This window comes from Marmota monax, unplaced genomic scaffold, assembly GCF_021218885.2.
Source record: "Marmota monax isolate L192 unplaced genomic scaffold, Marmota_monax_Labrador192_F-V1.1 WCK01_AAM20220418_F8-fsc00061, whole genome shotgun sequence".
NCBI classification, from domain to species: domain Eukaryota; kingdom Metazoa; phylum Chordata; class Mammalia; order Rodentia; family Sciuridae; genus Marmota; species Marmota monax.
The window spans coordinates 16,513,933-16,530,331 of NW_026695230.1; the positions used below are offsets into that span (position 1 = coordinate 16,513,933).

Genomic DNA, 16,399 nt, shown 5'->3' on the forward strand with positions numbered 1-16,399 from the left:
AGGGCAAGGAATCTAGCTGGTGCCCTGGCGCTTGCCTGTAATCTTGGCGGCTCAGGAGGCGAGACAGGAAGATCTTGAATTCAAAGCCAGCTTCAGCAATGGCAAGGAACTAAGCAACTCAGTGAGACCCTGTCTCTAAACAAAATACAAAATAGGGCTGGGGATGTGGCTCAGTGGTTGAGTGCCCCTGAGTTCAATCCCTAGTACCCTCCACAAAAAAGTGGGAAATATAGCTCAGTAATAAAGCACCCCTGGATTCCATGCCCAGTATCAAATCAACTAACAAAACTCAGCACCTTTTTTTTTTTTTTAATGCTTTTTGGTTAAGAGGACTTGCATTTTAATTTTCTACGGAACCCTGTAAATTACATAACTGGTGTTGCCTGTGAGATATGGTACATATAATGTAGGGGAAGGAGCCATACAGGGTTTTAAACAGGAATTATCATATTTGAAGAGGTGTTAAGAATAAGTACTGTTATGTCGCACCCATTCTGCTAGACTTTAAGCTCCTTGAGGGCAGGGTTTGCCTCTAATTCATCCCAGAGTGCCTTGCATGATGGCCGGCACACATATGAGCTCTATAGAGCAGTGGTTAAAAAGGGGATCTGAAGCCAGACTTCTGGCACTAGGGCTTGTTCTACCACCTACTGGCAAATTACACCTCTTTACTTCAGTTTCCCTTTCTGTAAAGTAGGCATTGACTTCACAGAGTTTTTATGAGGATTGCATATGAAGTGCTTAGAATAGTGTCTGACATTTATTATTCACTCAAAGTTAATATCACTTAAAAATAAATATTTGCTGGAAGTTTCTTTTTTCTTTCTTTCTTTTTTTTTTTTTTTTTTTTCAACTCTGGGGATCAATCCCAGGGCCACACTCATGATAAGCAAGTGGTCCGACAATGAGCTATACCACCAACCCTGGAAGGATTTTTAACCTTGGGTAAACAAAAGAAAATGTTGGTGCAGTTTTAGAACTATTGAAGAAATAAATGGAGTCTTGACTGTATGTCAAGAGAGCACCAAATCTATGCATCAGATAATCATTTATTATTTCAGGTGCTGAAAGGATTGGACCTTCCCAATGATCTTCCACCTTACTCAGTGGGTCACCTGCCACTCAGCAAAGTTACCTAATGGAAGTTTACATGAAACTGAATAGGAATTTTTTGGGGGAGGCTGTAGATAACAGAAAACTCATTCAAAATCCACCATGAGATGACACTTCACATCTATTAGGGTGGCTATTATTTAAAAAGGAATATAATATGAGTTGGTAAGGATGTAGAAGAATAGGAAATGTTGCTGGTGGGACTGTGAAATGGTACAGTTGCTAAGGTAAATAGTATGGCAGTTTCTCAAAAAATTATAAATAGAATTGCCATATGATCCAGCAATTTCACTTCTGGGCATATACTAAATAATTGAAAGCAGGGACATGAATAGATAATTGTACATTTACAGTCATTGCAGACCAACAGTGGAAGCAATCCCAGTGTCCATTGACAGATGAATGTGTAAAAAAATGTGGTATTTTTATATACATACAATGGAATATTATTCAGCTTTAAAAAGGAAGGAAATTCTGATACATATTATGACATGGCTGAACCCTGTGAAATAAGCCAATCACAAATACTGTATGATTCCATTCAGATGAGATACTTAGTCAAATTCATAAAAACAGAAAGTAGAATGGTAGTTTCCAAGATCTGAGATGGGTGGCAGAATAAGAAATTATTGTTTAGCTGGGCATGGTAGCACACAGCTTTAATCCCAATGAATTAGGAGGCTGAGGCAGGAGGATCACAGTTCAAAATGAGCCTCAGCAACTTAGCAAGGTCCTAAGCAACTTAGTGAGACCCTATCTCAAAATAAAAAACATAAAAGGGTAGGGGATGTGGCTTAGTGGTTAAGTGCCCCTGCGTTCAATCCCCAGTACACAAACACACACACACACACACAAAAAAAAAAAAAAAAAAAAGGAAGGAAGAGATGTGTGAGGGTAAAATGACAAGCCACTAGTACAAGGACACGGTTTTATGTCCCTGGAGCATAGTACAGGTGAGGGAGTGGTAGGAGAGGACTGGAAAAACAGAATGGAATCAAATCATCAAGGTCTTTGGCTAGGCTGTTCTTGTTTCAAGTTATTGAGGTAAAACATACATACAATAAAGTACATTAAACATAAGGCAACATTCCAACAAATTTTTCATATGTATAATCAACTCATATAATCATCATGGAGATCAAGATCTAGAACATTTCCAGCATTCCAGAAATTTTCTTCATGCTTTTTCCCAGAATATCCATCCCCAGAGGGAACTACTATTCTGGCCTCTATCAATATTAATTAATTCTGCTTGCTCTTAAACTTCATAGAAGTGGAATTATACAAATGTACCCTTTTATATTTGGCTTCTTTTACTCACGTAATGTCTGTGACATGCCTCTGTGTTGTTGCATATATCGGAGTTTGTTCATTTTCTTTTTCTCGAGTATTCCACTGAATAAATATCTCACAATTTGTTCATTTTCTCGTTGATGTGCATCTGGGTCATTTCCAGTTCTGTGATGGCATAAATACAGTTATTATAAACCTTCCTATGCCTGTCTTTTGGTGAATGGATGCACTCTTTTCTTTTGGGCATAGACCTAGAAGTGGGCAGGCACATTCTTCTCCATAGATACTGCCCAACACTCTCGAGTAGCTATACTAAGGGAGTTTTTACTTTGGCCTGAGGAAGTCAGGAAATTATATGATGAAATTTACATCTGCCAGGCACAGTGGCACATGCCTATAATCCCAGTCACTCTGGAGGCTGAGGCAGAAGGGTTTCAAGTTTAAAGCCAGCTTCAGCAACTTAGTGAGACCCTGTCTCTAAATAAAAAATAAAAATGGCTGGGGATGTGGCTCAGAGATTAAGCACCTCTGGGTTCAATCCCCAGTATAAAAAAAAAAGAAAGAAAAATAAATTTACATCTTACTCTCTCAGCTCCTGAATTAGATGTACTGAAAACAGATGAGATTCTAGGGCGGGACACCTGTAGGGAATCACAAAGGAGGAGCAATAGACCAGGTGAGGGATGATGAGGCCGAGTTTGGGCAATGGGCATGGAGGAAGAGGATGGTTTAGAGAGATGGTAAGAAGGTAGAAATTATGATTGGAAGTGTGGGAAGAGAAAGAATGAAGTCCAGGATGACTGCCAGGCCTCTGACTTGGTTGCAGCAGAATGTTGGCGCTCTTCCCTGAAAGAGAGGGCACCAAGAAAGAACTGGATTGAGGAAGAAGATGAGCTCTGTTTGGAACATGTTCAATCAGAGGAACCTATAGGAAATCAAGGTAGTATCCAGTAGACAGTAGAGGACACCGCAGACTGGTGATTTATATTATGGAATCAAGAGAATGACTGAATCATCTAGAGCTTTTGGAAAGAGGATCCCAAGGTGATGATGAAGGCATTTCCTGAGAGGTGGGAGGAAAACCAGGAGTTTTCCTGCTGCAATGAAAACCTGAAGAGGGAGAGTTTCCACAAGGAGGAAGTAGTCAACCTCTCAGAGGCTGCTCAAGATGTCAGGAGAGATAGGCACTGAAAGGTATCCAGTGATACTGGGCTGGCTAGGCCTCCTGACCCCTCAGGCCTGGTTCATGGCCTCTCAGCCTGCTGCGAGGGGACAGAGAATCAGCCTCAGTCCAGGGAAAGTGTTGTGGCCTTTCTGAGAAGTTTTGTGGGGACCTCAGCTGGACAATAGAGGGCAGACAGCAGCTACCACAGGGGCTAACCAAGTCCCTCCTGACATTGAAAGCAGTGACATTTCCCCTATGGAAATTCCCTGTTGTAAACCATATTGACTTTAATCTCAAGTGTCAGAAGGTTGCCCAGGAGTCTGAGAGCCAACCAACTGAAAGCACATTTGTATGGAAGTCAGGGTAAACAAAATAGGGTTCAGAACATTTTTTGAGATTCACACCAATGCTGAACTTTTCCAGGAAATATGACAAAAACTTCCCTCTTAGGCAGAGAAGCACTGGGGTTTATCATTATTAATTTGTATTCCAACTGATACTTAAACTTGGGGAAACAGAGAGGGAAAGAATAGCACATGTCCTTTTTCTTTGCCAGGCCCAAGGGGATTGGAGGAGGCTCCCTAGAGTTTAATAGGCAGCTTTATGTATTTATATGCTTTGACTGGAGCTAAAGAGCTCTGTGTCACACAATGGGCAGTTTCTAGTTGGATTTTAAAAGAAATAACTTTGATCATTTCAAAAGCAATGAAGCCTGATGCAGTGGAGAGAAAAGAAGGCGGTAATTTATGGCTACCATTAAGAACACAAAGACAAAGGCGGAGAGAACGTTTCACTAAGTGAAGATTTACAAATGTGTAAAAACCATCCTATGACTAGAAATAGCTGAATGTCTCTCTCAGCACCAAACACAAAAGGGGAGGGAGGGAGGAGCAGAAGACAGAAAAAGGGATGCAACCTGCCTGCCTTTGCTGCGAATGAAAAGGTCAATCTGAAAACAACTACAGAAAACTTATTTTCTCAAATTCTCCATCAAGCAGCAGCACTAGTAACACCTGCAAAGAGGCAGGCTCAGCAGGGGCTCTGGGCAGCAGATAGAGGTGCTGAGGGTGCAGAGGGTGGGAGTTCAGGGTAGCAGATGTGCACCCCCCCAAAAAAAAAAAATTTCTGTTTGTGTGCATGACCTAAGTGGGGTTTTCTGTGACATTTGTTTTCTGTTCACCAAAGGAATTAACGTGTGTTTTCATAGGAGAGAGTGGAATAAATGCTGGGCAGAGAAACTCAATGGAGAACACTCATATACTTAAGTATGGCATTTCTTGCATCTAGGGCTTGTTACTGCGTTTGTTCCTGAAGTGATGCTTAGTGTACAGCTCCAACCATCTCATCTGTGCCTAGAGTGATGTAGGAAGACCTGGTGGCTGTGTTCCCTTGTAAGGACTGTTAAGCTTGGAGAACCGAATGGCAGGCTGGCCAGACCTGATGTTTATGAGTTTAGATGGTCATCAATGCCACCTGCATTCCAGGAAAAGTTGGAGCCGTTTTTTGTTGTTGTTGTTGCTGGCCCACTCTTGATCTCTAGACACGTTTCCCTTCAAGAAAATAACATTACCTGGTTTGCAGTGAAAGGAACATTTTTTGCAGTGATTCTAAGTCCAGAAGTGTGTTTCTTTCTGTGACATCGTGACCCACAGTGGGACAAGTGTGCCGGTGCCTTCAAAGGGTTGTGGGATGGGAAATCAGAGGGTGTGGGTTGAGCGTATGGAGAACGTTGCGGGTATGTGCAGGCGTCAACAGAGAAGCTGCCACTCTCTCCATTTGCATTGCTGTTTTCTTGAGTGCTACTCACAGGGTCAAGAGTATGTGTAGCCCCAAGACGGCTTTGGAGTTTGGGAACCATACTGGACACTTTCGGGGTGCCCTGTAACCGAACTTTTCAGGCTAGTAAGACTATTCGTCCTCACAAGAGGTAGTGGGTCAAGTTGTAGGGCACTGCGAACCCGTGGAGCACCGACAAGGTTCTTGGAGCGCTGGAGCCAAGCGGGTGCGGTAGCAGCGGTTGGTGCCGGGGGCTGCGCGGGACGCGGGCACCGCCAGGCCCGCCCCGGCAGACTGACAGCCGCCCTCGGGCCACCGCGGCCGCGCCCCCTCCTCCCGGGGCCGGGGAGGGGCAAGGGCGGGCGGGGAGGCACTGCCCCCAGCGCCGCCCGCCCCGGCCCGGGGAGGACCCTGTGAAAATGAGGCCGGGGCTCGGGGAGCGGGCGGGGCCCGGCCGGGGGTGTCAGAGCGCGGCGGGCAGGGCGCCCGCACACACCTCCCGGAGCTGCTGCCGCCGCGCTCGCCGCCCGCGTTGCGTCGCCTTTGCCCGCAGCCGCCGCGCCTTCCATGGGGGTCGCGAGCCGCGGCCGTCCCGGGGCGGCCCGGGCGCTGCTGCTGCTGTCGCTGCTACTGACGGGGACCGTCCCGCCGAGCCGGGGCCGCTCCACCGGGCAGCCAGAAGGTGAGTGTCCGTCCGCTAGGATGCACCTGGCACAGCGCGGCGGCTCAGACGAGCAGGCGGGCGGTGGGAAGAGTGTCCTGGGAGCCCTATGGGGTCCTTCGAGCCGGCAGCGTGGGACCAGGGGCTTGGCGGCTGGAGTTCGCGTGGCCCTTGCTCTCCTGGGGCCCTCAGCCGCTGACCAGGCCGAGGCGCCACTATCGCTTGGGCTAGAGGCCCAGGGCCTGATTTCCCTGGCCCAGCCTCGGACCCTGGGCTATTGACAGTTTACATCCCATAGCCCAGGGACTCTGCTCCCGCCCTCCCCCAAAAGTGCCTGCTGGTCAGATTGTAGCAGTTGAGCAGGGAGGAGAGTATTGGGGCCTCCAGGCCAGGTCCCCATTGTGTAGATGGGGAAACTGAGGGCCAAGCCTGGGGTACATTCACAAGGCCAGAGCAGCCTTTCCCTGTCTTTTTCTTTTGTATGGGAAGTTCTCCTAGTGGCCCTCGGGGTCAACTTGTATCTGCGGAATGATCTTGGTTTGAAAATTGGAAATGTCCTTAAGCAGCAACCAGCCTAGATTTTGGGCAGCCAGAGGTAAGAACTCTGGAAATTCTGCACTAACTGGACTTGTAATACTTTCAAAACTCTCGTTTTACATTAACATCCTGGAGAGGGGTCAACCCAGGAAATACTTTTGCGAAGGCAAGTTCCCATGTGAAGAGCATGGGCAGGGGTGCGGGTGGGGCAGTTGGGTACTATACTGGGTTTGCTCCATCTGAGAGCTCTGGATAGTTTTTGCTCAGAGCTCAGGGTAAACCTCTGGGTGACAGACAACTGCTCTCCTTTCAAAGCTGTTTTGCCAATTTGGTTCTTCCCTCCGAAGACATTTTACTGTTGTTTCCTTATGTGCCAGGCACTGTGCTGGCTTGATATCAAGGCCATGACTCAGTCAAGACATTATCTAGTGAAGATGCAGCCAGGAAATAATGATAACCCTACATGATATGTGCTGTGAAAGGAGAGCACAGGATAGCATATAACTCCCCTATGGTGAGAGTCATGGCAGGCTTCCAGAAGGAGGTGAATCTGAACCAAGTCTTGAAGGCCAGTTGGTGATGGTGGAGTAATTCCAATTAGAGGAAACCAGATGGACCTAGCAATAGGGACCTGGACATGGTATGGCTCATTCCAGGGCTCTCAAGCACTTTCCGTTCTGAGGAGTCAAGAGGGGTGGGCTGGTGGAAGGTGATGTTAAAGAGGGCCAAGCCAGATCACACATGGCTTGGACACCAAATCAGGTGCATGCTGTGCTCTTTTACAGATGTGGATGAGTGTGCCCAAGGGCTAGATGACTGCCATACAGATGCCCTGTGTCAGAACACACCCACCTCTTACAAATGCTCCTGCAAACCTGGCTACCAAGGGCAGGGCAGGCAGTGTGAAGGTAAGTGACTTGGGGACCATTGTAGGTGGGCTAGTAGGGCAACTTCCACCTCCTTACCTCTCATAGTGGACACTCATGTTGGTAAAAGTGCTTCCTCCATCTTGAATCACACCATCTGCTGTCTGAAATATATTGCAGATCCTTAAAGCTTTGACTGTAAACATCAGGTCTTTCCCAGAGCTGATCATAGTTTTAACTGGCTTTGAAATGTCCTTTTGTTGAGCTTGTAGAAATGATAAGAGGTGTTTTATTATCTTTTGGTCCCACTTAGCCATGCTCATGGGAGAGCTGTGCCTGCCAGAGCAGGGCTGATCCTGTCTCCCTGGCACAATATGCACCCCCTTACTGGAGATCGAGTGCTGGAATCTTGCCCTCTCCTGCTGGCTCTGGAGGCTCCGTCCTGTCCATGGCTTTGAGCTGTTTGGCATTGGGACCTGCCAAACTTTAGAGCTACACCTCATCTGAGCTGAAATTTCACCCTTGAAAGATGTGTGTAAAAAAAAGAGAAAGATGTGGGTAAAGGAATATTCTAACCGTTAGTGCTCCAGATCTGGGAATGCAAAGTCCGGACTCTGCCCACTGGGGATTAGTTCAGTGTCATGAACTTTAAAGTTTAGAACTTGATGGAGACTGGGCACTCACAGGAGAAGGCTGTTCTTAGGGATGGAAATCATCATACAGTGGAGCTGGCAGCCTCTTTATGGAGCTCTGGTCCAATCTATCACTCAGATGGGGACATCGAGGCTCAAGGGATTTGTGGCAATGATCACACAAGTCTGCTGGTGAAAAAATGTCATGTCTCTACCCCAGTTCTGTCCCAGCTCCACCTCTCTCATATATTCACTCAGCTTGTTTCTGCCCCCCTTTGGTTGGGTAAGAAATCATACTATTTATTTATTTAGCAGCACTGGAGTTGGAACTCAGGGTCTATCTACCATAGAGCAACATTCCTAGTCATTTTAATTTTTTTTTTATTTTGAGGCAGGGTTTCTAAATTGTCCAAGCTGGCCTTGAACTTGCGATCCTACAGCCTTAGCCTCCTGCCTTCACCTCCTGACTAGCTGGGATTTCAGGCTTGCACTACTGAACCTGGCCAGAAATCCTACTATTTATATTACTTATAGTCTTCCTATACAGGAAGAAGTTTAAAATTGATGAGGTGCATTGAATTCATTCCTGCAACTCCCTCCTGCCTCTGGACCCAATCCCTTCAGTTGGAGAGGTTTTATACTCTTTACAACTTCTGCTTAACCCTGGCAGAACCGACCTGAATACTTGCAGGATCTAAACCTACATAGTGAGTAGTCAAAGTCTCTGCTAAGCACTTTGAAAAATACCTCATTAGACAGGAGGAAAACTTTTAATACATACCTATTTTAGTGCCTTTTAATGACCTCGTGTTCAAACTCTAATGTTTCAAACCAATCTGTTTCATCTTGTAGCCTCTGAGTAATGAAGGTTCTTGGTGTTGGAACAGTGTGTAATATCCAGTACTGCCTGGTATGTGGTAAACACTCGTTCTTGTTCTTTTGTTTTATTTTGGTACTGGATTGGAACCAGGGAGGCTCTACCACTGAGCTACATCCCTAGTTCTTTTTGTTTTTTTAAATTTTGAGACAGAATCTCACAATAAGTTGCACAGGCTAGACTTGAACTTGCAATCCTCCTTCCTCAGCCTCCTAAATAGCTAGGATTACAGGCATGTACCATCGTGCCTGGCACTAGTTTTTAAATAACTGTGCAAGATGAGCTCAATCATTGACACCTTGACACAAGGTATTTTCCAAAAATAAACGAACCTGTGAATGAAATATCTAGGTACAGAATATTTAGATGATTAAAGAGGTGACTGTCAAGTGCATTTGTAGTGTTGTAGCAATGACTTAATCTCTCCCAGCCCCCACCTCCTGGTCTTACCTGAGACATGCTGGGATTTGAAAAATGGAATTATAATGGGAAAATTTGGGTTTTGTGGCAGGTAAAGACACTCTTGGGAAATCATTTGGGAAACTCTCTTTTGTGCCAGAGGAGCGCAGATCTGAGTCAGGTTCACAGTCAGGGGTTGGTGGTCCCTCTTAAAACCCTTGTGTTTCTGAAGCCAAGTTTGTATTTTCCCAGAGGCAGGCAGCCACAGCTATCTCTGACAGCCATCTCTGTCTTTGTCTCTCTCTTGCTCTGCCCTGTGTCTTGGGAGGTCAAAAGACTTCCAGAAACAAACATCTCATGTTTGTTTGCCAATTGTTTGTATGCCAATTCCTCCATATCACACCCTCTCTGTATTAAATATTCTAATTGCAGTATCAGAATTCACATGTTGCTTCTCTGCTTGGGGGAAAAAATTCACATTTTTACCATGTGTATATAACATATCCTCTAGTCACTGTATATTCTCCAGGGGCATAAAACTGTGTCATTGGTTTCTTTTAGATAAAATATGTCTTTAGTAAATGATGTCTCAAGTGACATCTGGCAAGAGTTTCCTTACTCTGAGCTTTTGTTTGACATATTACAAGTGAAATTGAATTGCTAGCAGAGTACAATAGAAAAGGCTACTATTTAGTTTAAAATAACTAATAATTGGCATTGTTGCTTTTATATATTTCGATTTGCTTTAAAATAATCTATGATTATTGTTATAAAAAATCAAAATGCAAAAATGTTGAGAAAATTAAAGCACTTCTCATCCCTTTACCCACAGGTAATCACTGTTAACAACAAATACATATTCTTTGTACTATCATGTTAAACTAAAATCTGAGGGCTGGGGTTGTGGCTCAGCGGTAGAGCTCACTTCACGCGTGCGAGGCCCTGGGTTCGATCCTCAGCACCACATAAAAATAAATAAATGAAACAAAGGTATTGTGTAGAACTGAAAAATAAAATATTTAAAAAAAACCTAAAACCTGAAATGATTTGGTCTTTTGAATACTTGTAGTATTAATTTTGTGAGTCAGGATATCCCTGTTTAGTTTGGATTTCTTGCTCCAAGAGTTCAGAAATGGAAATTTTCTTTTAAGAAGGAAAAAGGAGAGAAATAAAGATTGTAAGGATTCAAAGATGTGGATATTCAAAGATATAACTCCTTTATCTGTGTTGCTTTGTTTACTAATTTTTTAGTCTCTGCATTTGTGCATTTGTAGTGTTGTAGCTATGATCATTTGTGCTGTGATTCTCACCAGCCTCACTGCTCATAATTACTCTCACAAATGGGAACTGGGTTTGCCTGGAGTGACTGGAATTATCTTCCATAAAGTTTCTTCTACAAAATATTAGAGGAATGGAAGTATGGGCCTGAAATAAGTAGTTTTTTAAATAATGTGATTCAGAAGTGGCTTTAGATAACTGATTGAGCCACTGAGCTACATCCCTGGCTCTTTATATTTTTTATTTCGAGTGCAGAACAGTAAAGAATTCATCTATGTCCTTTGCTCATCTTACTCTAATTTTACTAGCTTACAAAACCAGAAAATTAACACGGGCATAATGTTATTCAGTAAATTGTAAATGTTATTCAGATTTCACCAATTTCCCCTTGTTATTATTTTTCTGTTCCAGAATTGAATTCAAGGTCCCACATTATATTCAGCCAGTGCTTCTCTTTTGTCTCACCCAATCTGTAACACTTCTTCGGTCTTTCCTGGTGTTTCATGACATTGACATTCTTTTTTTTTTTTTTTGATGAATACTGCTGGCTTTGTTTGTCTTATGTTTTCTCAAGATAAGAATTGATATAAGGGGCTGGGGTTGTAGCTCAGTGGTAGAGAGCTTGCCTAGCACATGTGAGGCACTGAGTTAGATCCTCAGCCACCACATAAAAATAAATAAATAAAGTTATAAAGAAAAAAAGAATTGATATAAGAGAATGTCTTGTGTTTTCCAATGATAAGATTGAGATTATTTATTTTTGGCAGGACCACCATAGAAATGCTGTGTGTTCTTTTCAGTGGATCATATCAGGGAGACAGATGTCATCATATTCCATTTCTAGCTTTTTTTTTAACCTTGGTCACCTGGTTAAGACAGTGTCTGCTGGGTTTCTCCACTTCAAAGTTACTACTGATTTCCCTTTACAATAGAAACATATTTGGGGAAGATACTTTGAGCCCAGGGTCAATATTGTTTCTTCTTAAATGTTTATCTAAGGATGTTGGGATCCAGCTCTGGATCTTCCCTGCAACAATTATTACTGTGATGTGTGCCTACATTTTTTTTGTACTTTCCTCATTCCTTATACATCTATTAATTGAGATTCTTCTTAAGAAAAAACTGCTTTTTCTTTCCTATTTATTTATGCATTTATTTATGTATGTATTTATACAACACTGTAGACTTATGGGAGTTGATTTTATTATGTGTATAATAATTGATTTTTGGCTCAAATCATTCCAGGTTCAGCCAATGGGAGTTCCTTCCCATTGTTTCCTGTGTCATTCTGACATCTGTTTTTTGAAAAATTCCTGATTTTCTGGTGTTTAAGATGCTTGGGTTAAATCTTATTTTTTCTTATCTTCAACCCTGGAATCATCTACTTCTCTAATGCAATCTGGCCCCTTTAATTGGAAAATGGTACACTGACACTTTGGATTCCATATCAATATCAAAAATTCATTATTCCTCTTTAATTATTATTATTATTATTATTATTATTATTATTATTATTATTATTATTATTTTGGTACCAGGGATTGAACTCAAGGGCACCTAACCACTGAGCCACATGCCCAGCCTATTTTGTATTTTATTTAGAGACAGCGCCTCATTGAGTTGCTTAGTGCCTCACTTTTGTTGAGGCTGGTTTTGAACTCCCGATCCTCGTGCCTCAGCCTCGAGCTGTGGGGATTACAGGCATGTGCCACTGCATCCAGCTGCTCTTTGTTTATTTATAACTTCTTTCTCCAACAGTGAGAAGTCTGGCTCTCATTATATGCAATGTGTTTACCTCTTTGTTTAATCCTAATATAGACACAAAGTATTTATAGAGTTACTGAGCCATAACCCTATGAGTAAACCAGATTTACTGACTAGAATGTAGCATACAACTATTTTTTATTTTAGCTTTAAGACATCCAGTTAGACATCCATTTCTTTTCTATTCCTATTCCTTTCAGTGTGGTACTTTTCTTTCCTATTCCTTTCAGTGTGTTTATGTTATTAATTTATAATACATTAGGTTCATTTGTTCCTTTTTGTGTTTCGTTTTTATCACCCTAGCTCTCACCCCATCTCCTGGTTGATTGATATGTGTGTATACATCTATGTATAAAAATCATCATTATGGTTCTAAGAATCAAAGCTATACAAAAATGTGCCTCAGAGAAGTGTGGCTCCCTCCTCATTTCTGTTACCCTGTTGCTCTCTCTCCATCTTTCCACTCCTTTCCTCATTCCTTGTAGGTCACCGGTCTCTGTAGTTTCTGGTTTATGCTTTCTTTATTTCTTTTGGACAAGTAAACAGATAAATTTATGTTGTTTTTTTTTTTTAGCAACTTTACTGATGTATAACTTACCAACCATAACATCATCATTTGCCTTTTTTTTTTTTTTTTTTTTGGTAGTACTGAAGATTGAACTCAGGGGTGCTCTATTTCTAAGTTATACCATCAGCTCTTTTCTTTTTGGGGGGGTTGAACTCAGGGGTACTTGACCACTGAGCCACATCCCTAGCCCTATTTTGTATTTTATTTAGAGACAGGGTCTCACTGAGTTGCTTAGTGCCTTGCTTTTCCTGTAGCTGGCTTTGAACTGGTGATCCTCCTGCCTCAGCCTCCCTAGCCACTGGGATTATAGGCATGCACCACTGTGCCTGACACTATCAGCTCTTTTTATTTTATTTTTAATTTTTTGGTACTGGGGGATTTAACTCAGTGGCACTTTATCACTGAGCTACAGTCCCAGATCTTTTTATTTTTAATTTTGAGACAGGGTCTTGCTAAGTTGCTTAGGGCCTTGCTAAGTCGTTGAGGGTGACCTTGAACTTGGGATCTTCCTGCTTCAACCTTCCAAGTTGCTGAGATCACTGGTATGTACCACCTATACCTGGCTTTTTAATTTAATTAATTTATTTATTCTTTTGGTCCTGGGTATTGAACTCAGGGGCACTCAACTACTGAACCACATCCCCAGCACTGTTTTGTATTTTATTTAGAGACAGGGTCTCACTGAGTTGCTTAATGTCTCTCTTTTGCTGAAGCCTCAGCAAAAAAGGTTGACTTTGAACTCTTGATCCTCCTGCCTCAGCCTCCTGAGTTGCTGGGATTACAGGTGTGTGCCACCGCACTCAGCTATTTATTTTGTTTTTGAGACAGGTTCTCCCTAAGTTGCTGAGACTGGCCTTAAACTTGCAATCCTCTTGCCTCACCCCTCCAAATTGCTGGGATTATAGGTTAGTGCTACCATGCTTAGCTGATAGGAGAATTTTGAAGAGATTTTTATACATCTATGTTCATAGCATCATTTACAATAGCCAAAAGGTATAAACAATCAAAATGTTCACTTGACATTTGATGAATGGATAAGCAAAATGTGCTACATATATACAATAGAACTATTGTTCATCCTTACAAAAGAAGGAAATATAAACTGGGCACAGTGGTGCACGACTGCAATCCCAGCAACCTCACAATGTGCCTATAATCCCTTGTCCTTACAAGTTCAAGGCCAGCCTCACCAATTTAGTGAGCCTCTGAGCAATTTAGTGAGATTCTTTCTCAAAATAAAAAAATGAGGATGTAGCCCTGTGGTAGAGCAGGCCCTAGGTTCAGTTATTGGTATCAAAAAAATAAAATCTTGTCACATACTTCATTGGGGTAAACTTTGAGAACATTATACTAACTGAAATAAGTCAGTTATCAAGAGACAAATAGTTTGAATCTATGTATCTGAGATACTTAGAATAGTCCAAATCAAAGAGATTGAAAGTAGATGGTGATTGCCAGAGGCTGGGTTGGAGATTAGGAATTAATTGTTTAATGGGTAAAAAATTTTAATTTTACAAGATGAAAAGATGTAATGGAGATGAATGGAGGTGATGATTGCACAACATTATGAATGATTTAATAATATTGAACCATACACTTAAAAAAAGGAAAAGAAACTACTAAACTATTTTCCAAAGTGCCATTTTATGTTCTCATCAGCAATGTATGGCAAAGGATCCCCATTTTTCCACATCTTTGTCAACATTTGTTATTGTCTGTCATTGTTATTATTCAAGTGAGTATGAAATGGTAGTCTTAATTGGCATTTCTCTAGTCATTAATAGTGTTGAACATTTTTTCATGTGCTTATTAGCCATTGGCATACCATTTTTTATCAAATGTCTTTATCTTTCTTTTTTCTATTTTTACCATTTCTTTCTTTTTTTTTTGGTCAGTGGTTCTGAGAATAAAACCTAGTGCTTCTCACATGCTAGTCAAGCACTCTACCATTGAGCTATAACCCCAGCCCCTGAAATGTGTTTTTAAATCTCTTGCCCTTTAAAATTCAGTTGTCTCATTATTTTTAAGTCCTTTATAAAGCATATGACTTGCAATTACTTTCTCTGACTCTGTGGTTTATCTTCATATTCACCCTTGCCCACTCACCCTACTTACAGGGGATTGAACCCAGGGGCACTTTACCACTGAGCTAGAAACCCAACTTTTAATATTTATTTATTTATATTTTTTAAAAAATATTTATTTTATAGTTGGACACAATACCTTTATTTCACTCATTTATTTTTTACGTGGTGCTAAGGATCGAACCCAGGATCCAGTGTGTGCGAGAGGAGTGCTCTACCTCTGAGCCACAACCCTAGCCCTATTTATTTTTTATTTTGAGATAGGGTCACTAAGTTGCCCAGGCTGGCCTTGAACTTGAAATTTTCTTGCCTCAGGTTCAGCTTGCATTACAGGTGGGTACCATCAGGCCAGGATTGTCTTTGTTTTTAAGACATGGTCTTGCTAAGTTGCTTAGGGCCTTGCTAAATTGCTGAGGCTGGCTTTGAACTTGTGATCCTCCTGCCTCAGCCTCCCAAGATGCTGAGATTATAGGCATATGCCACATCTTTATTTTCTTAATGTCTTTTTTTTTTTTAACAAAAAGAACACATTTTATTTTATTTTTTTATTGTTGGTTGTTCAAAACATTACATAGTTCTTGACATATCATATTTCACACTTTGATTCAAGTGGGTTATGAACTCCCATTTTTACCCCATATACAGATTGCAGAATCACATCAGTTACACATCCATTGATTTACATATTGCCATACTAGTGTCTGTTGTGTTCTGCTGCCTTTCCTATCCTCTACTATCCCCTCTCCCCTCCCCTCCCCTCCCCTCTTCTCTCTCTACCCCCTCTACTGTCATTCATTTCTCCCCCTTGTATTATTTTTCCCTTTCCCCTCACTTCCTCTTGTATGTACTTTTGTATAACCCTGAGGGTCTCCTTCTTAATGTCTTTTGAAGTATAAAAGTTGTAAATTTTGATGAAGTCCATTAAATTTGTGCATTATGAGTTTGATGTTGTATGAAAGAAATCTTTACGCGGGTAAATTCTCAAAAACTTTTCTCGTAAAAACTTTATAGTTCTTACATTTAGGTCTACGATCTATTTTAAGTTGCTTTTTGTGTATAGTAGGAGGTAATGGTTAAAATGATTTTTGCATGTGTATTTTCCATTATTCATCACCATTTAATGAAAGGACTATGATTTCTCCCAATGAATGCCTTAACACTTTTGTCTAAAATCAAGTGACCATAAATCAAAGGTTTATTTCTGAATTCTCAGTTCTGTTCCATTGATCCATATGTCTCTTTATGCCTATACACACTGTCTTGGTTAAGTATAGCTTTGTAGTAAGTTAAATTTCCCCAAATGTGTTCTCTTCTTTCAAAACTGTTTTGACTCTTCTGAAACTTTTGCATTTTCAAAAAAATTTTAGGACAAGTTTGTCAAGTTCT

At 41.7% G+C, this 16,399-nt stretch overlaps 1 protein-coding gene across 3 annotated transcripts in view; it reads left to right on the forward strand.

The window, feature by feature from the left end:
- The first annotated feature begins 5,883 nt into the window (after positions 1-5,883).
- Positions 5,884-16,399, forward strand: part of Scube2 (signal peptide, CUB domain and EGF like domain containing 2) — a 77,760-nt gene continuing 67,244 nt past the window's right edge. For 2 of the 3 annotated variants that reach the window (XM_046438295.2, XM_046438296.2), the window contains exons 1-2: positions 5,884-6,029; positions 7,331-7,453. In XM_046438295.2, coding sequence (XP_046294251.1) covers positions 5,915-6,029; positions 7,331-7,453 — 238 coding nt within the window. In that variant the 5' untranslated portion in view covers positions 5,884-5,914. The remainder of the gene's footprint in view (positions 6,030-7,330; positions 7,454-16,399) is intronic. The other variant, XM_046438297.2, reaches the window with a different exon arrangement.